Source organism: Thermobia domestica, chromosome 13, assembly GCF_964235325.1.
Source record: "Thermobia domestica chromosome 13, izTheDome1.hap1.1, whole genome shotgun sequence".
In the NCBI taxonomy this organism is placed as follows: Eukaryota; Metazoa; Arthropoda; class Insecta; order Zygentoma; family Lepismatidae; genus Thermobia; species Thermobia domestica.
This window is the reverse complement of record NC_137466.1, coordinates 186903509-186930248: the sequence shown is the minus strand read 5'-3', so window position 1 is coordinate 186930248 and position 26740 is coordinate 186903509. Positions and strand designations below refer to the sequence as shown.

The window sequence follows — 26740 nt, the reverse complement described above, 5'->3', positions numbered from 1 at the left end:
TCTACCGTGTTGTATCTTGGTCTAAATCTATTTAGTCATTTTCTTTCCATAAAATGTTTATGAAGTCTCTCCACCATATTTTTTTTCAATTAATGTGGATAACACAGATGTAAGTGTGATAGGTGAATAGGTTTTGGATTGCATTTTAGATTTTTCTGGTTTTGGAATCAATATAGTGTATGCAATTTTTCAACATTTTGGTACATATTCTGTTCTTATGCTTGCACTGTACAATTAATTTCTTTGTCAAGTTTATATATATATATATATATATATATATATATATATATATATATATATATATATATATATATATATATATAATATAGGTTTTCCCTGCATATTTGATTATCCATGTCTGTTGTTTTGTTATATTTTTATTTTTGTGTCGTAATTATGTAGAAGAACTTAATTTTATCTTCCATTGTAGGTATAACCTAGTTATCTACTTGATATGGGATAGTTAAATTTTTAAGTATTTAATTCTTACATTCTGCCAAAAAAATTCCTTATCTTTCATTTTGTTAACAATTTCTGCTGGTAGTCGTTCTTTTCTTTATGTTTATCTGAGTAGTAGAAATGTCTTTTCACTGCAGTTTGCATTGCTTCTGTTATAATGCTATTTGCCTTTTCTATTGGTTATGAAGAATCTTTTAGAACTTTCTTTAATCATTTGATCAATAGTATTCCAGTAGTTTTCCCAGTTTCCTTTATGTAGTTTGGTTTTGTGGTTTTATTGTTGTGGTTTACGATCTGAGGTAGACATGGCGGGCTATGATTGGTTTGTAGATTGTCAATCAGTTAGCAGCCAGTCATGTGTAACGCATAACATAAGAAATACGAGTAAATAAACAATTGAGGAGTTTGATGCAATAAGGGCGGAAGTCTGAAACATGCAGTTGGAGAAAAACGATGTTGAAAATTTAAGTTTTTTTTTTTTAACATAAAACAATGTAATATGCAGCATTTTATTCCGATATTGAATTGAAATGTTACCAGGAGGCTAACAAGCATGGCAAAAGCCATAAATGCGTTTGATGCAAAAAACGCCTTTATTACATCAAACTCCTCAATTTATCCTACAACAACAGAGGGAAAGTCAAATATGCCACCCCACGCTCCAGCCTACTTACCCTAGGCGTAAATCCGGGTCTGTACAGCTGTACACTAGTATCTTTTGTCCTACAATAACACAGGTGAAATCAAATATGCCGCCCCAGGCTTAAGCCTACTTAGCCTAGGCTTAAATCCGGGTCTGTATAATTGTAAACTAGTATAATTGAGGAGTTTGATGCAATAAAGGCGTAAGTCTGAAACATACATTTGGAGAAAAACGATGTTGAAAATTGAGGTAATGTTTTTTCTCACATAATACGCAGCATTTTATTCCGATATTGAATTAAAATGTTACCGGAGGCTAAACAAGCATGGCAAAAGCCACAAATGCGTTTGATGCCTAAAAGGCGTAAACTTGCTTACGCCCTTATTACATCAAACTCCTCAATTGTTTCATATGGAAAGGGACACAGTGGCTCAGTGGCAGTGTTTGAGGGAAATTTCCCTAATCTAGGGAGGTAAATTCAGCAAAAAAAGGGGGGGAAAGGGAATTTTTCGATAAAATGTGAAAATTGTAAATCCAGAGAAATTGTAGCGCTGACTGACTAGTATAAATCCTTAATTTTTTCTTTGTCCTTCAGAAATAATCAATTTTGTTATTCTTTTTTTTCAGTTAGCTATGGAGGTGATCTGGTGAAATTTCAGTGGCGTCAAGACACAGCGTTGACCTATCCTGATACAGCACTTCGTCTTTCGTCTTTCAATGTTCTTTTCCTCGTTGATGAGGAGCCAGTGGCTGTTCCAGGAGTAATGGGTAAAGTCACATTGTTTATCCAAAGAAGTATGAAAACAGCGAGATATGTATTTTAAAAATAGATTACGATTTATTGAAAAACAGAAAGGTTTTTCTTAGTAAAGAAATGACAGCTGTTTAGCATCGAAAGAAAAAAACAAAAAAGGGGGCCTACCCAAGTTACACTTAATCATCATCATAAGGTTGTATATGATATTTAGATACATTCCTTAGACTTACAATTATTGAGGATTACTTTCCCCCCTCCCCCTTCTCTTCCTTTTACAATTCAGTGATCGTATACCCAGCGAAGGGAAGCTGCTGCTAATCCATTGCCTCTTCAGAGTTCTTTTGGTGTTGTGGTATTAAACATTGGGCCCAAATTCGTAAGTTAGGTGTCTGAAGGATCTTGCACTTCAAATGTGTTAAAGAGTTATTATCGGATGTACCCCTTCTTGAGTCCGAAAATGTGGTACAGTAGTCAGAAAGGGTTAGTTCAGGAGTACAGAAGTTGTTTGAAGGTGTATACATATAGTGGTCTTCCACTTTTTTTCTGCATCCATCACATGAATTCTCCTGCTGCTGGGAAACGCATGACACCATACATACACTTGTTTACGTGTTACAATATTTCATTCATAATTGTCTATCAATCATTAATACATTTCTGTCGGTTTATGCCCTATGGGACACAATGAAAAATTAAATGACGCTACGCACTTAAACTTCTGTGTAATATCCCACCTGCTGTACCATGTTTTGACCAGTGTTGCCAACAACCACTGAAGAAAATAGGCTAGATGGCCTTAAGAAATAAGCTTTTTTTACGCAAAAAAATGGCTAGATTTTGAACTGCTAACCTATAACCTACATTGTAGATTTTAAACCCCTTTTTTGTGTGTAGGATTATAATTAAGTTATAGTGATATTTGAAATGTTGAATTTTATTCGCTGAAGACTAACAAGCAACATACATGACTAAATTACAATAAAATCCATCAACAACTCATCTGATTTGTGAGAGTCAACAGTCATATTATCAGTTAAATTGAAATAAGTCATCATAGGTGACATCGCAGCTAGCCCATGCGCTGGAACTGGATGCACCATCGTTGGATTGTGGATTGGTTGTGTTTGTGTAGATTGCCATTGTCCCAGTTTTCAATCCTTACAAACGCTTCTTATTTCCCCGTACACCCACATAAATCACCGTAATTACATTGAGAGTTTTCAAGCTAATTAGATACTATATTGGTTTCATATAATAAACAAAAACAGCCTCTGTGCTTGAAGAACCGGACAGCTTACTAAATTTGTATTTGAAAACTTTCATTCTTGCAATGAAATGCGAAAATTAAAGCAATTAAAAAGTAGCAAACGGGACCGTTATGGGAGTGACATTAAAATTCTTTCTGAGTTGATAAGTATTGTTAAGTACTGCAGTTGTAAATCTGTAGGTGGGGAGAGAGAAGAAGAATGAAAACCAAGTAATTGTTGCGTAATAAAACATCCTCTGACTAGAGAAATCAATTAATACGATAATATATAATGACAAACAGGCTGTTTTAAAACTTACAGTTTATTTTCAAAGAAGTGCTTTTAGAATTAATTTAATGGCTAATAAAATAAAGCCAAAAATGGCAAAAGAGTTTCATAAAATAAGCTATATTTCAGGCTATAAGCATTTCGTAGATTTATATGGCTAAATGCCTCTCCAAATTGGCTAGATATAGCCAAAAATAGGCTAAATTGGCATCACTGGTTTCGATTAGTTTAATCACCGGAAGAAACAACGTACTAAGCTCTGGTAGCTGACAGTCATATTACATCTCGACACTAACTTCATATAAAAATTATAACTATACACATATTAGACAGTATTTTGTACGGCTAAGTTCATCTTATTGATTCTCCCTTGAATACTTCTACCCTTTCCAATAATATTTATTTTAAATACACAATAGTATTAAATTTGTATACAATACAAATGCGTTTTGACAAATCAATTTACCTTAACAAGGTTTGAAGAACAAATCAGTAAAATCAAACCATTACAATTGCAGTTCATTCCAAAGAACAAGAATATATCTCTATATAAATAAATAGACTGAAAACAGAGATGGTGCAAGTATTCAACTTTCTGAAGCACACTCTTTTTAAAAATGTAAACTTTTACGGTAAAATATCTGGTATTGGTACACCAGACTTTCACTGTAAATTTTCTGAGCATTTTCTTAACACTAAAATACACTGTCAAGCAAATCTGAATTTTTTCAGTAAAATATCCGATAAATAAGGTTTCCGATTTACAATCGTCGTTGATTCTCCAATTTGTTATATGTAAATAATAATAATAATAATAATAATAATAATAATAATAATAATAATAAAGAAAAAATAGTTGTGTCGAATTTCCCATTATTGAAATGAAAACTGCTAGCAGCAGCTTCCTGAAAGGAATATACAGGGTACATCAAAAGTACGAGGGCATTGGCCAGTCCGTTTCGAGTAAAGACACAAAAATAGTTGAAAGAGCGGAAAATTGATGGAAATATGTTATTTTCAATCTACAATGTAAGAATTTTTCCAATCGCACCAGCCGATTGGGCTACACATTATTAAGATATCATATGTTAAATGAAAAAAAAAAAAAAAAGCAGTGCTAGTTGAGTAGGCAAGAGCCTCACTTACTTAGGTCTTCACCATACCAACAATACAATAGTTTTGGGAAAAAGATTCGAAAGTGTTCTGGCATAGCAATGAGCAAGTTCCCTGTACCATTTTTGTATGCCTTTGCGTTCTGTTCGAGCTGCCTGCAGAATTGGAAACGTTGATTCTTCATTTAACATAGTGCGCCATACCAGTGTGAAGCCCAAACGACTGGTACGATTGGAAAAATTTCCATTTTAGATTGAATACCACCAATTTCCAACAACTTTTCTTTGTTGATTTTTTTAAATATCTTTACTCATAACAGGTTTAGCCTATGATCCCAGACTTTTAATACACCCGTTATACCAGATCAACAGAAAGAGAGTTATTTCCATACTGACAATACAGACAATGTCAAAGAACTTCTGATTTGTCTATGTTAAACTGGACATGACTGTTCCATTACATACGACATAAGGTAGGGGGCCCAAATTTCGTCCACGTGCCTAATTTCGTCCCCTTCAGTTTCACGTTGTTGAAGGTAGGAGCGCTGTCGGTGCAGCAACATTTGTACAGGGGAAGGCAAGCGGGGGCAGTTGCGAGAGTGTAGCGGTCAAGGACGAGTGTGCTGTTGTTTGACGAGGAAACGTGTGATTTTTGCGAAGGTGAGTTCTTGCAGTGTTGTTCATATTATTCTATTGTATTTGTTGGAAGTATTGGTTTGGTACTGTCCACATGTCAGTGGTGTAAGTAGATGACAATAGCAATATTTGTATGTGTTTTTAAGTGTCACAAGGTATTTTTGTTAGAAAGGTAGGAGGAGCCATGTGAGCGTGAAAGTTGTTCCTAATTTCGTCCCCCTGTATGTTCCGAATTTTGTCCCCTTATTCCCAGGGGACGAAATTAGGAACTCACACATGCATTCCATTTGTTTCAGATGGGTCCCCGGAAACAATGGAATAAAGATGCTATGAGGACTGCGATTGCTGCAGTGCGGAAGAAAGAGTTGGGATACAAAGCAGCCAGTAAGATGTATAATGTTCCTAGGGCGACATTGAAAGACTATGTGAAGAAAGGTGGACATTTAAGTGGAGAAGAGTTGGTAGCGAAGACAATTGGCAGGAAACCAGTGCTGACCCCCGACTTGGAGAGACAACTTGTTGAATACTGCATGGTCATGGAGAAGCACTTTTACGGTGTAACACTTAAAGATTTACGACGCATGGCCTATCAACTTGCTATTCGGAACAATATTCCACACCCGTTTTCAGTAGAAAATAAAACAGCTGGACGTAAGTGGATGCGTCTATTCTTCAAAACACATCCCGAAATCTCAATTCGAAAACCTCAATCTCTGTCACTTGGTCGGATTCAAGGATTCACCCCTCAAAGTGTTGAACAGTTTTTTTGCTCTGTTAAAGCCAGAACTGGAAAAAGTGCAATTTAACCCGGTCAAAGTGTTCAACGTTGATGAGACGGGCATTTCGATCGTGCAACACAAAGCTGCGCGAATTGTGGCCATGAAAGGAAAACGCGAGGTGCATAAAGTGTCCTCTGCTGAGCGCCGTTCGTTAATCACTGTGGTGATGTGCATGTCTGCTGCTGGGCAATTTGTGCCCCCCATGATGATTTTCACAAGACAATTAATGAAAAGTGAACTGATGGATGGGGCACCACCAGGAAGTATCGGAGCGGTTCACCCGTCTGGATGGATAACGGCCGATCTGTTTGAGAAGTGGTTTCAACATTTCTTGTTGATCACAAAACCTTCAAAAGAAGACCCCGTTGTGTTAATTGTAGACAGACATTATTCGCACACGCGTAACATCAATGTAATAGATGCTGCTCGCGAACATGAAGTGTCAATAGTTTACTTGCCTCCTCATTCTACATCGAAACTGCAACCGCTTGATGTTGCTTTCATGTTTCGCTTTAAGACGTATTATGGTCAAGCCATTGAAAGTTGCTTGAGTAACCATCCTGGTCGCACAGTTGGCAATCTTCAGGTAGCTGGTTTGTTCCGTGAAGCATATGAGCGTGCTGCAGTCGTACAAACAGCTGTCAACGGATTTCGCAAAACGGGCATTATTCCATACAATCCGAATATTTTTAGTGAAGCGGATTTTCTTGGCCATCCACAGTCTGACACCAAACATCAGGATGGAACTAATAATCCCGATGATATGATCCGTCCTTCTGACCAAGCATCCACTAGCAAGCAGTTTCAAAACCAGCAGCCAGCAGTTACTCCTCAAAACATTAGGAACGTTCCAGTGATCCAACCATCAACATCTACGAGACGAGGTACAGCAACTGTTATCACCAGCTCGCCCCATAAGAGAAAGATTGAAGAAGCTATGGCAAAAAATCGCTCGAGACATTCGAAGACACGTGTTCAACCTACTAGTGCCAAACAAAAGTGCGGGAAACCATCCTTTCGCAAAGCCAAAGAAGACACGACAAGCGACAGTGACTCTAGCTTTGATATTTCATCTGCCGTCTCGTCTGACAGCTTTAGTGAGGATGATGCTGATGCTCAATGTACAATTTGTGGGGGAAAATATTCTACAGATAGACATGGTGAAACGTGGATCCGCTGCTCGCAATGCCTTACATGGTTTCATGAAGCTTGTTGTGGTGCTGGAACGCCGTGCTACATTCATTTGCCGGGATTGTTTAAATCGTTAAATCCTCATCTTATCCTGATAACCAGTTTTTATATAATTCTATTTGCACTTGTTTTACTTGTATTTTGCTTAGTTCATTTGTTTGTAGTTTGCTTCGTTACACGTAAAAGTTAAAAGTACATCATCATAGTCAGCTACACATGTTCACTTTTCTGCCTATTTTTTTGTAACTAGTTAAATAAAACTGCTCATTACGAAAGAAACCTTAACGTTGTACTTTCTTTTGAAATTTTAATGGGGGACGGAATGAGGACCACGTTTTTGTTTTTGGACAGATTGCAATACTTTTGAAATCATATTGTAAAAATAAAACTAAATGCTGATACACGCAACTCATCTTGGCTACCCAATAAAGGAATAGTCACTATAGATAATGTGCAAGTTTGGCTCTCCTAACCTATATCGTGCAGCCTCAAGGTACGAAAACATGACTAGGGGACGAAATTTGGGCCCCCTCCCTTATTAGAGTATCAAGGATAAAATATTCCCTGATTTAAACATAATGTATATGAACTTTGACTTCCTTGATAAAATTGTTAGAATGCGTATACCGTAATGTTTACAAACAAATTCCCAATAAAAAAATTGAAACAAATATTACGTGTAAATCCAAATCTTTGATTCCACATAGTTGCATCAATTTTATTATTATTTCTTTGAAAGCGTATACCTTCCCGGTGGTCCATTTTAAATATCTTTAGGATATGTTAGTAATATTTGGAGCTAGAACATGAACGACTTCAATGGATACTGCGCTAATTACAAAGTAACATGTAATTATGGTCAACCCTATATTCTTTAGTGTGATTATGGTTGCATAACAGCACAGGAGTTATACTACAAAGTTTCGGAACACTTTCATACTACTTTATATTCTCTCTCTGTTCTTTGCAGTATTTTAAGCAAATGGGTGTGAAGTCTCCTAAGATTTTTAAAAAAATAATTTTATAATTATACACATTTTTAATACAAACTTACAGATACTCATTACTATTTATGTTTCATTTTTTCCTTCTTCTTACAAATAATATAAAAGTCAGGTGATTACGCCATAAAATTATTTTTTAATTTGTGTATACTGCTATTGAAAAATTCGTTAAAAACCGTACAAGGTTAGCAAATAACTAAGTAAATACAATATAAATAATGAAACTTAAGTACTGTGTGTATATTTGCAGGTGACCACACTGCTGCTCGAATGTTCATAGTGTTGAAGCGAGAACTGAGAAGTCATATGCTGGACACTTACATCCCAAGTGCTCTCTTTGTTCTCATTTCGTGGTGCAGTTTCCTAGTCCCACCAGAGGCAGTGCCTGGTCGAATGGTGCTACTGGTTACCACTCTTCTTACCCTAGTAACTATGTTCAATTCGCTCAGGTAAACAAAATATATTAATGTAAGAAATATGATATTTTAATGGAAAGCTGTGAACAGTGCTGGATTTAGGTTTGATGGTGCTCTAAACTATTAAAAGAGGCCCTTTATGCATCAAGCTTTAAGGGCCCTTTATAAGTCAAGCTTTCTTCTTCAGCGACGAAATATCGCTGTTTTTTAGGTTTGAATGTATGCTATATGCTAATTTATGGACCGAATGGATATCTAAATGAAAATAGGGGTCCATTACAAGCAGAGCTGTCAAACGGGGGCTCTATTATAAGCGGGGCTGGATAACAGAGGCCTCATTACAAATGGGACTGAAAAATAGACCCCTATTACTTGCTCTATAAAAGCCTAGTACATAACAATACAACACACCATTGTTGTATGTGGGTGTTATCTTATTTGCTTTTTCTTGATATTTGAAAATTACATTACAGTTTTTTCTTTACATTTTTGGGGCCCCAAGCGAATGAGGCCCTAAGCTATAATTTGTTTAGTTTATACGTAAGTACGGCACTTGCTGTGAGACATGTAAAAGTGTATCTACTTTTAAACTTTTTCAATAGTTCTGATCTCTCTCTCATATTCAGTCCATCTCCGCTTGTGGTGCTGCTTTGCTTAAAGTGTTCTTCTTGTGCATACTTTTTTAACTAACTTTAAAGAAAGAGGAAGAGGAGGAGGATGTTCCCAACTCAATCCGACTATATATGTAATATATTCCATTTAGGTTCATACATAACTTTCATATAGTTGCATCGGTTTTACTATTCTTTTTTATTATTTGTTTTGAAAGACTATACTTTCCCGGTGGTCTCATTTAAATATCTTTAGGATCTGATAGAATCTTTAGAGCTAGAATATGAAACACCTCAATGGATACTGGGTTAATTACTACAAAATAACTTGCTTATAGGCAACCATACGTTCTTTATCGTGATTATGGTTGCATAACATCACAGGAGTTTGTACTACAAAGTTTCGGAACACTTTCATATTAAGTTATACTATGAAACCTACACTCTCTGCTGGTTGCAACATTTTAAGCATGTAGGTTACGTTGTCGTTGTGAAATTGCTTAAAATCGTTTCTTAAAATAATTTTATAATTATACACATTTTTATACAAACTTGTATATACTTATTAGTATTTTTGTCACGTTTTCCCCTTCCTTTTAGAATTTCAATGATGCTTTTGTCATAATCACCATTGTGGGCACTCTTAATCCCAAGCTATGAACAGAAATGAGGACAGAATCAGAAGTCATCGGTGACTTCTATAATCTAATATTTTATTTTTAACTTTGTTAAATTAAGGACATGATGATGATAATAATGAATTGATTCCGTGAAATAAAATTTATGTCCCACGGTTAGGTTCTTTAGCGTAAATGAGACGGATGATTAATGAAAATGAATGATTATGAAAGAATTGGTGGAATGAGAGTGTGGGAAGAATCGGGAGAACCCCGTGAAAACTCACAAGCATAATGTTGTTCACCGGGAACTCAAATTTCCTGGGATCAAACCAAGTATGCCTTTCAATAGAGTGAGCAATTTACCACTAAGCCATCGTGCCTCCAATTAATATGATGAATAGAATAACAAAACATAGACTGAATTGAGAAAACGGAATTACATTTTCTCATGTAAGACAAGATTTTACGACACATTGAACGTTTCACAGATTTTTTCTTTATATTTAGGGAGAACTAATATTCTTGAAATTCATTGCAAAAGGGACCATCGTCTTCTAATATCACTGCACTCCTTTCAGTATATGTAAATAATCTCAAAGATGTTGAATACCTTTCTTGTCCACGAATTCGTAGCTGCGACGCTAACTCTTCGCATTGCTGATATGAGGAAATAGACACTTTGCTCCAACATTGTGTTTCGAAAACAAATGTAGTTACATATTACTTGATTCAATGTATGCGAGATTAACCTGAACAAACTTAGCAGCAATACTCGTGCAGTATGTAAAATGACAATTGCGTATAGGCCTAAGGAATCATTTGCCGTCATTTCTCAAGGGCATAGTTGATCCTTGATATTTCTACGTAGTAAAATAGCCTTTCAAAAAAGAATAAATAGGTCTTTGACTGTATGTTCCAATGTGGGCACAGAAATCCACTTGCTTTCTGAGCTATTGAAGCAAGAGCGAAGAATTTGTGTTGTCGCTCCATCGAAAGTATCGTTTTCAATATTTTCAAGTTCTGCATTAATAAACACTGATTATAGTGCTCTGTGTATCCAAAATAAAACATAAAAGCAAAATCGAAACATAAGGATTGAACACTTATTTAGGATTCCATAAACAGTACCAAGATACCCAAAGAGAAGTGTTTCATGAACGTAGTTCTTATTTCAGTTGCAAGGTGGCGCAAACAGAATGCTAGAAGTAGCGCTCTCTTGTGGTACAACGTTGAAGTAACTAATAGCTATGACGACAAACATTCCATACGTGCATCCCAGTGTTTTAGGAATAAGTTTTGACCGCCATCCTTCAAAGAAGCGATCGATGCTAAATCTATGTAGGCTATAAGTACTTTTTTCTGTCAGTAATCTCTAATACTCTGAAGGATTTGGTGAAGATTGCTCAAATATTCTAGAAGTGGTATTAAGGCAAAAAGACGAAAGTAGCTATAAAGACCTTCCCTCGCTCAGTTCAATTACATGTAGTATATAGGGTCATTATTAGGAGCAGGCCCTTATTTATATATTGTGCTGTAAATAATTTGTCCCCCACCCCCCAGCAAATGTCTCAAACAAGGAAACAAGCCATGATTTTGCAAAGATACCAATACTCTGGTTGAGTAGCAGTTTGCGTATTACAAAGTTACAAAAGTTACAATGTAATTTTAAATGGCTGAATTATCTCGATGATTATGATGTGGTGTTCTGTCCGAAAATATGCGTTTGACCCGAAGGTCCCTGGGCAAAGTTAATCCATGATGGTTTGGCACTGCCTGCCATGGGATGATGATGCACTAAGGACGGGACCTACAGCATAACTGGGATCCGAACCACTTGTGTCCCCACCGGGAATCGAACCCGGTAGGGTGGGGGATGGGAGAGGATGACATTTTAAAAATAATGAGACAAGCTAGCTAATTGGTAACTACTGTAATTAGAGCGAATTAGAGACATTAACATATTTTCTCGCGCTTGCGCGGGACTCTGCGGGTTGCTAGCTTTAAATGTTACTTTATTATGAATCTTTAAAAAAAAATCCAAAATTTTGCCGCCACCAAAATTCAGCCGCCATGTGCTCGAATACAGAATCGCACTTACCTAAATACGGGCCTGATTAGGAGTGTGTGTTTTACTGTTAGGAGTACATGCACAACTGTTAGGAATAGCTATGTCACTGTTAGGGAGTACGTGTGTCACTGTTAAAAGTGCATGCGTCATTGTTAGAAGTACATATGTCACTGTTAGGAGTATCTGTCACTGTTAGAAGTAAATGCATCACTGTTACGAGTACATGTTTAACTGCTAGGAGTATATGAAAAGGTGGCGTCTCGAGCTCCTGCGGGTACCTCGAGTTCTTGTAGTTTCTCGGCAAATATTTCTTTCTTTTTTTCTTTTTTTTTTTTTTTGTAGCAACAGCAGTTGGTATCACTGCGTTATGCATTGGGTTACATGGAGTGGCGCGCTGGCGCCAATCGGTGATAAGAGCTGTCAGATGCATGAACGTGTGTGTTTTCCAATATCCTATACTACTGTCAGTGATGTAGCACACTTTTGTGCCCCCCCCCCCCCCGCAAAGTATAGAGAAGGGGCCCTAGTTGTAAAGCCGACAGAAGTAAGGTTGAAGTTCTACTTCTTTAAATCTTTATTCATCGCAAGACTTCGGGGCCCCCCGCACTGCGGGGGTTGCGGGAGTAGCTGCTACGCCACTGACTACTGTTGAAATACTACTATTACTAACCTAGGTAATTTACAAAAAACTTCAATCTAGAGCGCAAACCTATCTACGAGGTGTGTGTGTGCATCTGTTTGTGCTAACGTTACGGAGAAACGCCTTAACAGTTTGAAATGAACTTTGAAACATACGAGGGCTGATCAGAAAGTAAGGTTACAAAGCCTGCAGAAGCGTGTACCGTTATATATATTAGGTTATTTTTCGAAATAGGTCTCCGTATCGGTTGATGCACTTGTCGTATCGTGGGATGAGTTTAAAGATTCCCTCCTGGTAAAAAAAAAAAAAAAAAATCTTGTCCTTGCGTGTCCATTCACGTTATCACGAAGTGTTTCACTGCAGAATATCGTGCACAATGTGACGAACCTTCCGAACGACATTCCCAATTTTGCCATCAGATGCCGTAACGTGATCCTCCTGGTGTCCTGAATCAACTCCTCTACGCAAACTGTGTTCAATTCAATTGATGCCGTGCTGTGTCGGCCACTGCGCCCCTCGTCGGTGACGTTTTCTCTACCAGCCGCAAACTTTCGACCACATTCTGCGACATGCTGATAAGGTATTACGACCTCTCCGTAAACCTTTACCAACTACTGGTGAATTTCAGCCGCGGTTACATGTTTCACCTATAGAAATCGAGTAACAGAGCGGACTTCTTCGCGAGACCAGTTTCCAAACGAGTCACCATTTGTGTTTACTTTCAACTGGCGCCGTAGGTGGCGGGTGGCTGAAAACTGCATAGCTGCCAACTCCAGGTATTAAAATTACCGCACACCCTCCATTCTTCTATAACAAATGAAGCTCCATAAATATCGGCCTTGTAACATTAGTTTCTGATTCTGCCTCGTAGTTAGTACCTATCTTCAGCTGGGACTTTACCATGCCACTTTGATTAAAGAAGATATGCAGGTTCAAAATTTATGCGAAGTTTGGGGGCGCGGTGGCTCAGTGGTAGAGAGTTCACCTCCGGTACTTGCGGTTCTTGGTTCGATCCCAGCTCGCGCCGTATGGATTTTGTGGTGGACAAACACCGTGCTCGTGGGTTTTCTCTGGGTTCTCCCGTTTCCTCCCACTTTCTTTATTCCACCATTTCATTCATTTCTTATCATCACCGTCTCCTTTAGCCTAACCGGCATAATCGTGGGACGTAAAACTCAAATATTTCATTTCATTTTTTATACCAAGTATAGCTCTGATCTTTAAGTTGTTTTTTTTTATTGCTTACATTTTCATCAAAATGCGTACCTTAAGGGAAAAGAATGGATTCCAATGTTTTTCATAAACTTCTTCCCATGCAAAGAACATGTATTCCAGCTACTTTAATAAAACTCTTCTTCAAAAATAGTATTCTTTTCCAATAATATCCAACGTTTTTTTTCTTTCTTTCTTTTTCTTTCTTTCTTTCTTTCTTTTTCTTTTCTTTTGAAAAAAGATCGCTGTTGATAACTTAATCGAATTATCCTATTACAAATTAGATGTTTGGAATATGTAATATCTCCAAGACAAAGATGGCTTTAGAACTGTTACCTCGAAACGAATCATCTACACAATAGACAATAAATTTATCGTGAATATTTTTCTCCAACTAATAGAAACTTAAGGGTGGTACCGCGTTGACTCAGTGGTAGAGCGCTTACTGCTGGAGCGTGAGGTCCCTGGTTCGATTCCAAACTTCGTCAAGTGGGCTTTGTGATGGACAAATCCATGTACTTGGGTTTTCTCGGGATTCTCCCATTTCCTCTCACTTTCGTAATTCTACCATTATCATCCATTTCATCAGCACCGTTTCCCTTAGCCTCGGTGCGTAATCGTGGAACGTTAAACTATCTTTTTTTTTTAATTAATGCAGAAGATAAACGGAGCAGATTAAGAATGTAGGGGTCACTTCTTCCAAAATTTACACGCGCAATCTATTACTTCAGAAAGGAAACGTGATTTCTAAGGAACATATTTATGTGGACAAGAAGCATGAAACTCATGGACAAAGTTATTAAAATTTTGTTCCATTACTATGCAGAAGTATGCAAGTCAAGGCAATAAATGTATGTATTTATTAATTTTGCGTTTATAAATTATATGGTAATAAGTATTTACATTTATAGATCTGGTACTATTATCTGGATAAATCTCTATGCAGCTACTCAAAATGCACCAAGAAAATAAAATTCTACAATTAAATTACAATTACATATACATAGGAATGGCTTCTATATTCTTAATCTGTACAAATAAATATTTCAATTTACAGTAATAAGAATGATTGGATATGATGTTCGTAAAAACAATTAATTCAGTGGTGCGTGAATTAATATTAGGAGAAAAATAAAATTGAAGAAATTCTAATTAATATGAAAGCTAATTAATTATTCCAGATATCGAGTTTTTTTGTACTTCTAAACAAACTCGTCAGATAAAAAAGTCAGGTTAATAATTTAAAATTATGTGAGTTTCACAAAAGTTTTGTATTTGGTTTTAAGGAATTTTCCAACTCGTAATCAATGTTGATTTTAGTCTGATGGTTACTAAGCAACCAGCTTACACGTATACCTCTTCAATTATCAAACAAATGAACAGTGAAACTTTGTCAGAAATAATATTTTCTCAACAGATATGCTACAAATAGCACAGCCAAAGACGAAAAATTGCTAAGTACATAGCACAGTTTTTACTTTTTATGAATGTTGTTTGTGTATTTCAGTTTAGCGTGACTTTTCAGTTATATGAAACGTGCACTTGCCAGCCCAAAAATGTAGGGGGGCCCGATCCAACCATATTATAGTTTATCATCATATTATAGTTCATTTGCAAGCCTACCGTGAAAATTTTAGAGGAGCCAGCAAAAATTTAGGGGGGGGCGACCCCCCTTGGATACGGGCCTGCTTACAGCTTAATGTGAAATCCGAACCATCGTAATGGGTTGAAATTCTAATGCTCTCAAACAGGGAATAGAACCTGGAACCATCTTCACCAACGGCGCGCGTTAACCGTTAAACCAGCAGGAAAAGCTCGTTTTAGAAATAATAAAAATACTTCTGCAAATATTTGATGCATTCTAATATTCTTTACGAAAACTAAACAATAAAATTCTACAATACTATTTACGCTTAATATTTTCGCTGGATTTTCGTGATCAGAGGTGTATAAAAACGTAAGCAAATATACCTTAAAATGGATCTTTGTTGTCCCAGCCATCTTGTATTTGTAGTGCACAGTCAATCATTCTCGAAGTTGAGCGTCAAAGGAAAACAGGACGACAAAATGCATCTATCAGTCATTCGGAGTGTGATGGATTACGTTAAAATGCCCAGTACGCAACACTATCACAAGTGCAGGACCTCAGGAAGATTGTGGTCAGCGTTACTGCGAGGAGTAGGCGCTAGAACTTCAGAGCAAGAAGCAACTAGAAGCTGAAAGAGAAAATTACTTTGGCGTAAACCATGAATTTCCAGATTTTTTTCTTAGCATGTTGATTTCTTTAAGTCTAATTTAATAGTTGTACGGAGGTAGAGAGAGAGAAAAAAAAATAATAATTAGTTTCATGCAAAAAAAAATCTACTTTTTTGTCCGTCACAACCTTATCCTTCACACTAGTTCTCTTTCACTACTTTGACAAACTCATATTTGTAGTACTGCTAGTATCGAGACTCGAAGCTGTGTAAATGGGTTGGTAGTAGGAACCTGTATTTTTAAATAATAAAAATAATAGTGATAAATAATTGAAATGTATTTCTGTTGCAATTTAATCACTTGTAATACAAGAGGCTGTCTTTTCATGGAGGATCTTTGAGGGTCCGTTGTTAGAGAGGATCCTGGGAATGCAGTGGTCCCTCTAGAAGTTTCATGTGCCCCCAAATTTATTTTGATTCATTCATTTATTATTCGTTCTCTTAAGTATATTATTATTATTATTATTATTATTATTATTATTATTATTATTATTATTATTATTATTATTATTATTATTATTATTATTATTATTATTATTATTATTATTATACAGGGTGTCCTATTCTTAAGTGATCCCGGCAAAAGCGTTATAAAAATCTTAATAAAAGAAGATATGAACCAAATTTTTACATAACATACCATTATGACTGAAAAACGAAGGTGCAGTGCAAAAGGTGCTGGAAGTAACTTCACCCTCACCTGTATACACAGTTTGGGATTTCGTTGTCCGCGTAACATAGTTCCGTTTAGTGAAAGAAATTTAACACGCTTTTCGCCCCTAAACTTACAGGACTGTGAAATATTTCGATTTAAGACAAATTTCCGTTTAATAAAAGATCCGTTGAAAGTATGGTTTACTGTAATATCTTGTAATTCGCAAAATTAATAAAAATAAGTACTACAGTAAGTTTGAAGTGTCTGGGTTCCATCCTACCTCGCCTTCTGAAGCAGAATACACAGAGTTCTCGTAATCGTATTTTCTTCTCCACTGCGTTAAGTACGCATATACACAGTAGACCAATCACTTCAGAAGGTTGTTTTCTTTTTTTTTTTCTTTCTTTGCAAGTTCAACTAAGCTTGAAATTAGTAGGTCAAAAAGTAACATTAATCTGTGGAAGAGGTCCAAATTCGTGTCCCTTCTTGATTTTTTTTTCCGTAGCCTTCTTCATATTTTCTTACGTATTTGTTTTGAGATTGAATGGCCACTACAGAAATATCTCCAATTTGTAAAATAGCTGCTTTCATAACTACTACTCTGTAGATAAGAATTTTATAAACTTCATTGCAAATACGAGGATACAATCTCACATAGAAGCCTTACTCAACTGTTTCCATGGTGTAGGAATTCTATTACGTTGATTTTGTGCCCACGTGAAATTGTTGTCAATATTGTTCCGAAACGAGACCACTTGATCTATTTGTGTCAATTCTAAATGCATAAAAGCGTAAATTTCCAAAAGAAAAAAAAACCAACATAAGATCTGGAAGACCTATCCGTCACCCACTCTACTGATGCATACAGAAAGTGAGTGACAGTAACCTTTATTGGATTGACTTGACCTAGGACATAAAAAAACATTCTCACAAAGAAAATTTATTCGTTCCCCGAAAGCACCCATCTTTCAAGATCCAGGATGACTCAGGTATTGAATCGTACCCTGTAAAATTCAGTTCAATGTAGCTAATAAATAGTCAAGAAGAGCTCAAGACGCACCCCTTCTCTTAATTATCGTTCATGTCCTGACTGTGGTTGAATAAAAGACGAGTTGAGGCTGTATTGTCTCAAAAATGTGGCGTGAAAATGAGTCTTGTCTTGGAAATGATCTGTTTTCTTTGGAAGAGCGTTGTCCTGTCTCATGGACATCCCCGTGGAGAGCATATCTACGTATAGTGTTCACACTAAACCATTGAGATAATATAAAGAACTAGAGATGCTCTTTTCTGTGTCGCAATGTTGATTCGAGCATGCTCTCGATTGTAGCGTTCGATTCGAGATATCCTTTCCCAAGATGATGTGAACGGCAAGTTTCAGTCAGCGTATAAACTATGATGGGGGCCATGTGTATAAATAGTGGTGGGGATCCCCCTAGTTGGAGCTCTAATTTGAAATACGAAACCATAGGCAACGCTGTATGTGAGAAGTGCATAAACTTCACAATAACCCTGCGAAACTTGCCAATTAGTAACATTTTGGTCCTTGTACCTTTTAGAAAATACTACACTTACTAATGGTACACATATGGTGGGCTAATTATCTACACCTATGCCATATATTGTATTACTTGTTATGTGTTTCAGCGCTCTGCTCTAGTGGTATTTAACTAAGCTTAATCCAGTCGGGCCGCGCTGGCTCAGTGGTAGAGCGTTCACCTCCGGTGCTTGGGGTCCGGGTTCGATCCCAGCCCCCGCCAAGTGAACTTTGTGGTGGACAAACACCGTGTGCGTGGATTTTCTCGGGGTTCTCCCGTTTCCTCCCACTTTCTTCATTCCACCATTTCACTCATTTCTCATTATCACCGTCTCCATTAGTCTAACCGGCATAACCGTGGGACGTAAAACTCAAAGATTTCATTTCATTTCATTTTAAGCTTAATCCATTCAGTGGTGCAAGTGTAAGAAAAGTGGAAGTTAAGAAAATCTGTGGAAGGCAAACTTGGAACAAGTGTCTAAAAATTACCGTAGATTTTGAACAATACCAAATGCTACAATCCTTTACGTTATCCACTCTACCTTTACGACACTAAATTATGAAATTCCAAATAATGTTGATTTTTTCGTCGTGCAATTTTTCCTAGAAGCACAGAAAATCAACAATAAAACAGACATACATTACTATGGAGCCTTACGTGAAAGCATCTCTTTATAAGCTTCCAATTTGGCGGCGATATATGCAAGTTCGATACCATCAAAGATATCGCAGCAGGGCATCTCTAGTTCTTTATATTATCTCAAAGCACTAAACGTACAACGTAGAGTGATGCGAGGAAAGAGAGAAATACGTAGATACTGCGGAATTTAATCTCCTCTCCTTATACAAATCACATCACCAATACGATTAAAATTGAGTGGTATTTGATTTTTCTGTTGTTATTTTAAATTCTCTATATGAATTTATTACAACTCATAAATTGTCAGTTGCTACTATTTGCCTGGTCATTTAATTATGTTCTTTTGTGACTTAATATCATGCAGCACTGAATTTATCGTATCATCCTATAATTGGATAAAAATAAACAAAATGATTTTCAAATATACATGATTGATATGTAAATATCTCCTGATAAAGGGAAATTTAATATTAATATATACAATGAAAATACGCTTGACTTGGAACATGAACAGAAATTTATTCTTATTGAACGAATAATAATCAGTAATTTTGATTAGCATTTAACATACTTTTTCATTCCATAAATGAATAATAATTTCAATTGAAGTTAATTGCCCTACTTTGATCATTCTATTAGATCAGCGTTTCCCAACCGGTGTGCCGCGGCACACTGGTGTGCCGCGAGTGGGCCGTTGGTGTGCCGCGAGGAAATTGAAACAAAATTATTAATTCTATAGCAATCAAATTGCAAGACATAGGGAAAAATGTATATTTGTATTTCATATTACTATGAACCTCTACTATGAATCTACAATTTTAAATTTCATACTGTGTTACTTTTCTGTACATTTTTAATGTTGAAAAAAGTATTTGTTATCATTGTTATGATAATTATTGATTCTTTATTGTTGCAGACTATTTCGTAACTTGAAATTTTAAAATATCATTCAATCCTTTCGACAAAGCAAACGTGCATACAAATTACCTACATTTGTGTTTTAAAAGTAAGAGACTTGTTTGTTCATTCATTATTTAATGATCTTCCTTCTTTGTGAAAGATTGGATACAGTTTTCGAGAAAGGAATTGTATTTTTAGACATCTGAGTCCTATATTTCATTGCAATTTTTGTCAAGTTTTAAATTAGAATGGAAAATATGCATAATGATTTATCACGGGGGAAAGCCAATGATAGAGCTTTTTCTTCTCTGTGAGGAGATCAGTAATCACAAAGAAAAAAATACCACTGTATTTTATATTTACAAATAATAATAATAATAATAATAATAATAATAATAATAATAATAATAATAATAATAATAATAATAATAATAATAATATCTATATAAGTGTGCCGCAAGAATTCAAGTTACACATGTAGTGTGCCGCAAGTTGAAAAAGGTTAGGAAACGCTGTATTAGATTATTGGCTAAATATCGTATTTTAGACTCCCAAACTATGTTATGCATTACGTATAGGAACTCTTCTGTGTACATCCGTCTGTCTGCCTGTTGTTGATTGGTTGGATTGCAATTTAGCGTCCCAATGAGCACCGAGGTTGTATCAGACGTGGACTTACAGCTTAACGTAGTATTTAAAGCAAATATATTCCCATTGGGAATCGAACCCGGATATCTTCCATCGTAGCCAGAAGGGAGCTCTGTCTGTCTGTCTGTCTGTTAACAGATATCAGAATAAAAACGGTAAGAGAGAAAACGAGAATATACATAACCGGTTAGTTTGAAGCAATAAAAGTATAATTTTTAATGATATGACTTCCTTCAAGGGTCCCCACTGGTAACTTGGAAAAGCGGGAAGAAAAATTGAAACTAAAATTTTGAGTTTTACACTAAATTGAAATTTTAATTCCATTTCTACTTCTTTCGTTAGTTTAATTCGTGTTTCTTACAATATGCCTAAGTTTCCGAATTTATTAAAATAATTCCTCCTTTACATCAATATTTGCTCCCATTCCACATTAGATTCCTTCGAGTGTCACAATAGATCTGTATTAAAATGACATATGTTACGAATTTCAACTAAAATTCCTAATTTGAATGAATCCAACTGAAAGATTAAGGAGACGTGAATAAGATAGATCCTGATTTATGCAGAATCTGTAAATCAGTTTTTTGCTCATTGGCTTTTCTTCAGTTTTATTTACTTTTTTCTCATATTTATATTTTATAGCAAAATACCCTTCTTCACATAGGGAGAATACATTTTTTTTTGACATAAAGGGCATTAATCAACTTAGGGATCCCAAAAAGCTATGAATTCGACACCAATATCAGTCATTTTCAATTATATATATATATATATATATATATATATATATATATATATATATATATATATATATATATATATATATATATATATAGTATATCCCCTCCCTTACGTTGTGGGGCTGAAGTTGGATAAAAGGAAATAATCTATATTTACCACTGTGAGTTAACGTCCAACTTTTGCGCTGACGAAAGAAATGATAGGAATGTACCCATATTAATAGGGAAACTATCATAGTCATGTATCCTCTAACATAAGTGAAAGGCAGTGATATAGGGATGCATGGAAAGACAAACTTTTCTACTAACACCTCCTGGTTTTTTTTTTCTTTTAATCTTTGCTTCGTATGTATCCAGAAAACTCAAAAGAATGAAGAAAGGAGGATACTAGAAAAATTCACATCACGCAGACGACTACAAATAATATCGAGGGAATATCAGCTGTCAAATAAATAAATAAATAAATAAATAAATAAATAGAGAACTGACAACTGCTTCTTTTATCTGAAACTGCAAAACTGAAAACAAAATGACAACTACTGCTACTTAAATATTGAATTGTTATCTTTTATTTCCATATTGATGAAAGTGGCAAAAGCAACATAAATTCAAATGTTACTTAAGAGATTTAAGTTTTCTTTAATTAAAAATAAAAGTTTTCTTTCCATTTTGATGTAAAGCTTTAAAGAGAAATAAAACATTACAATTAATATATGTCTATAATTATTCTGACTATTCTTATTAAACAAATTCAAAGCATTCTTTTCATATTTATTTAAATATTTTCATACGAAAAGAAATAAAAACTTAACTGTGACGAAATTTAACTTTATTTTATAAAAGGAACGTAGAATGGTCTTCATAGACTTTGTTCATTCTATAGAACCTGTTCATAATCTTTATACACAAAAATGTAAGTCACTATGTTTGTGACTCAACAACTCTTGAACTATCCGACCAATCTCGATCAAATTTTCAACATAGATGATATTCGGGCTGGGATGGTTTTTATCATTTCATTTGACGGTGCAACTTAGAAGAGGGAGAGGAGGATATATATATATATATATATGTGTGTGTGTGTGTGAAAATGACCGACATTAGTGTCGAATCCGTAGTTTTCGTGGTCGCTGAGGCGAACAGTGACACCCCCGATGTCGTTTAAATTCAAATTCAGCCCCTATTAGTACTCCTAAGGGGAGGACAGTGCCATGTAAAAATAATTGAAAATGACAACTATTAGTGTCGAATTCATAGTTTTTGTGGTCCTTAAGTTGTATGATGACAGTTTTGGTGTCCTTTATGTCCAAAATGAAACGTATTCTCCCCGTGCGAAGAACGTGCACTCTGCTAGTACTGTATAAACACTAACATGCCCGCACAATACTAAAGTTGTCCCAATGAGAAACTGTAATTCTGCCCTTATTATCTAGTTTAGTCTATATTACAACAGCCTTTGATTTATTTATTTGTTTGTTGAAGTTTCGACTCCCTTTTCATCTGAGGCTATGTGAGATGTGGAACTCTAGTCTAAGCTGCAATCCAAACTATCACAATGTTTTAAAATTTTAATTCTATTCGATCGGGAAATATGTAGTATTGCAACAGGCAAAATCATGCTTTTCCATACTCTCACTTTTAATATCTTAGAATGTTAATCTAATCTAGAGGACAAATATTTCGTGTACAGTAGTCACACTCACCTCCTGTCATTAATATGGTATTTTGTTAAATTATGTTAGTTCCGTTCTTACTTGTTACAACTATTATAAATGTTTCAGCGTATAATTTTCCTCTATATCACTATCATTGATTATTTCTATTTCCGTTAGAATTTATAACAACATGGCGCAATATCACAATTTATATTAAAATGAAGCTCTTATTGTCTTGCTTCTGAAGAAGTTGTGAAGTTGGTTGCAAAATAAAGCGAAACAAACCCTATATACTGAGTTAGAAAGAACCTCAGAGACATAAATATATGCATTTTAATATAAAAAGGACTAGTTTGAAAGCGATCCTAACAGATTCCACAGAAACAAATGACACGCACACAATGAAAGACCAACCAACATAAAACACTCGCCTTTTCAAAAGCTACAGCATTGGTTGAATATAAAATGGAGGTTATTGTGGTTCTCCTTCTTCTCTAACTGCATTTTTATGAGGACCAGGGCGCCAAAAAAGAACCCCTTAACGACACTCGCTGAGCTCTGTGGCGATATTGATTCACCAATCAATGCATCCCAACTACCGCGCGCTCCGCTGACCGACGAGAAGTCAAACAGCTTCTTCTTCTTCTTTTGTTAGTTGGAAGGGGGGACAAAAAGAAATGGCTGAATTAAAAGGAATGAAAAAAAGGCAGCAGAAGAATTGGATTGGACAGCGAAATTATAGGATGCTCTCCCGGGTGTTCCTTTTATAGACATAATGGGAGAGGCATTGTCTTGGAATACTCGAGGAGACAAATTGATTGTTTGTAAATGCAGATGATCGAAATTTCCCGTTAGTTTGACTCCCTGTACTAATCGTTGAAAATTACTTTACCGGATTATAATGTGTCTTTCTTCTGGATTAAAATTTCATTTTCATTGTTTTAGAAGAGTCAAATCTGAACAAAATTAGTAATAACATGAAATTACTTTGGATGCAAGGTTTTTCTGACCATTGCTATTTTTTGCCACTTCCACATTTTCTTAACCATCTTTAAATGCAGCATGCTCTCCAATAACTAATATAACTAACTTGTAATAACTAATCTACACTTAGCAACGTATAAGAAATAAATCAAATAATTTTCATTTTCCTATGTGAATACTAAGTATTTGTTCAGTAATTGCGATGGAATGTTTGACTCATTTCGGGAATAAATGCTTATTAACTCTTTGCTTTTGCTAGATTAACGACACATTCTTCTCACCTGATTCCTCAGTCAGTTCTATCAGGTTCCTCAATCAGATTCCGTCACGCCTTCCGAAAGAGTGAAGCTGCTTAAAATTATATGTGCTTAATTTTAATCTATTTACAAGAAATACTCTATACGTAATTATTAGGAGTATTTGTATCGCTGTTAGAAGTATATATTTCACCATTGGGAAAAGACAAACAAGGATAGATACCGTTTGCTACCATTAAAAAAAAATACAACTGTGTGTTGGGTTGGCAACTCTTTTAACCTGGTGGTATTGCAGAGTACGTCAAACAATGTCTCTATCATATTTCCATCGTAGAAAACTGAAACGGTTTTTATTCATTAGTTTAAAAATTACAAGGTCATTTGAAGATAAATGGTCCACGTGGCGTATACAAGACTGTACGGCGTATACCATGGTCATAGTGGCCGTGCTTATACTGTACCTACCTAGTATTTAATACTTCAGTGTATACGCACCTTAAATTTATAAAAGAATGAGCATACATGGGGGTGAGTATACGCTATGTTGATATACTTACCAAAACATCTAGCAGCACATAACTACCAATAAGACTTTAAGCTTGCGCCATTAAGTCCGTGAAATTGCCTTTATCTTAAGAGAACAGTGAAGGAAAAGTCGTTTAAAGCTCAAGCAAACGCTTTTATAAGAAATGAGAGCAATAGATCCTATATTGTTGTTTTATTTAAAGACAGTGGATGATATTAAAATGGAAGAAGCTAAGAATTATCAAGGTGTGATGTGGGAGATATGTGAACTAGAACAAGAATATGAGGAAGGCTACGAATAGAGATGGAAAACAGCAGACTTTTTTTTTTTTTGAGATGGAAGCTGTTGTTAAAAAAAAATCTTTTCGTGCTTTTTGTAACTTTCTTACTGAAGTACACCTTTGTTTCCTTGAAGTAGATTCTACATTTTTTTAAAAAAAAATGTCTTTACAAAGTTTATTACTTTTCAACCGTATGTTTCGTCAGGGGCTGGCTGTCTTGAATAGTTTTCAAACTGACAGTTTCTAGGTTACCACGAAGTTATGCAACCCAAATATACATGGTGTCAGTTTGGTTACGTATGTACCCAATTCAGTGTCTGTAAATTTTATAACTTGCAATATGTGTTTTACGGGTTGCCTAAATTCAAACTGGCGGGCCAAAAAACGTAGCATCATGAACCAAGACACACATACAATACAATTTAGGTTTTGTTATAAAGTTTTGGTTATATTTTCTATTTCGTTTCCCGTTGGAAAACACTATTGTGAGCTACAGAAATGCTATTAAAACCTAAACTAATATAAAGATAACCAAGAAAGTTCTGTCGTTTTTTCACCCATCACCTGCGAACATCGGTATGTCACCTAAGACGTACCTGAAAGATAAAAAATAGTCATCAGCATCGACGACATTCTGCCAACGTTCTGGAAGGCCGGGATTCCATCGTGCTAGAACTTGGTAGGCCGTGAAGCAAAGAGGGTATCAAGTGAATTTTGCATCTCTACAAGGGATTTGAGCTGGCGTCCTCTAAGGTGATTGTCCAAGGAATGAAACAGGTGATAATCGGACGGTGCAATGTCCGGGCAGCATGGCGCATGCAATAGTATTTCCCATCCAAGGCGTAGAATGTCCCGAGTCAGTCTAGCCTCGTGGGCCTTAGCGTTGTCGTGTAACAGCCTTTGCGATTCAGAAGTGCTGACTCCAGAGTTTCGTGTTTTTCTTGAACACGGCTCAACTGCTGACAATACACAGTTGCATTGATGTTCTGGCCAGCTGGTTACAATTCCCGATCCACGATGCCGCGAGCAGTTCATCAAACATACAAGAGGACCTTCTTCTGGTGCAGTGCTGGTTTTGGCTGTTTTGGAACCGGTTCATGGCATGCAATGATGACAATGCCGTGTAGCTTCGTACAGGATCCACTTCTCATCACAATGTCAGCACCCTGTTCAGAAATAGCTCCTTCCTCAGATAAGATAGCAAAGCAACACAGGTCGCGTTGCCTTCAGGTCTGGAGTCAAAACATGTGGGACCCATCGACCCAACTTGAAGTGCTTCCCAAGTTGACGGAGGTGCTGCCAAATGGTTTCTTCTCTCACTGAATTGTAGCCCCAGTTCCCTCACATGTCTGGCCACTGTTTGCCTCAATTTCTGCCTGAATTTCTTCATTTCGCACATGTGTTTGTCTTCTAACACGTGGTGTGTCTTCGAGTGTTTCGTCACCGTCCTTAAACTTGTTAAATCACCGTTGCTCTGTCCGCGTAGTCACGACACCCGCTCCAAAAGCCTGGCACATCTTCAGCCCCGCTGCAGCGGCATTTGACTCCAGTTTGAACTCGTACAGCATACACGCCCTTTTGACGCTCTGTGGAGGTGCCATGTTCACTCTGCCCTTACGCAAGATTCACAGTGTAAGTGAACTGCCACAACTAGGTAGTATGTTGGATATAACCACAGCAACAACTGACCTTCGCCTTATCTGCATTCGTATTCAACTCACGGGGTGAGGGTCAATGGAATGAAGACCTCCACGAAAGCGACAGAACTTTCTTGGTTACCTTTATAGAAGATCAGTTTACGAAATTAAAGATATTAACGGCGGTTGCAAATATAGTATATGGTTATATCATGCCAGTACGTTTGAAATAGAATAGTTGGGTATTGCTTTCTTTTTAACTGTCTACCCCTTGGGTTTTAACGATCTCAATAAATGTGATGTATATAGAGAGACAGATAGATTTGTTCCATGTAATATGCTTTAT

General features: G+C 36.2%; 1 protein-coding gene across 1 annotated transcript in view; it reads left to right on the top strand.

The window, feature by feature from the left end:
- Window positions 1-26740, top strand: part of LOC145667905 (gamma-aminobutyric acid receptor subunit delta-like) — a 125128-nt gene that overhangs the window by 79194 nt on the left and 19194 nt on the right. The window contains exons 6-7 of the mRNA XM_081735332.1: window positions 1730-1870; window positions 8367-8565. Coding sequence (XP_081591458.1) covers window positions 1730-1870; window positions 8367-8565 — 340 coding nt within the window. The remainder of the gene's footprint in view (window positions 1-1729; window positions 1871-8366; window positions 8566-26740) is intronic.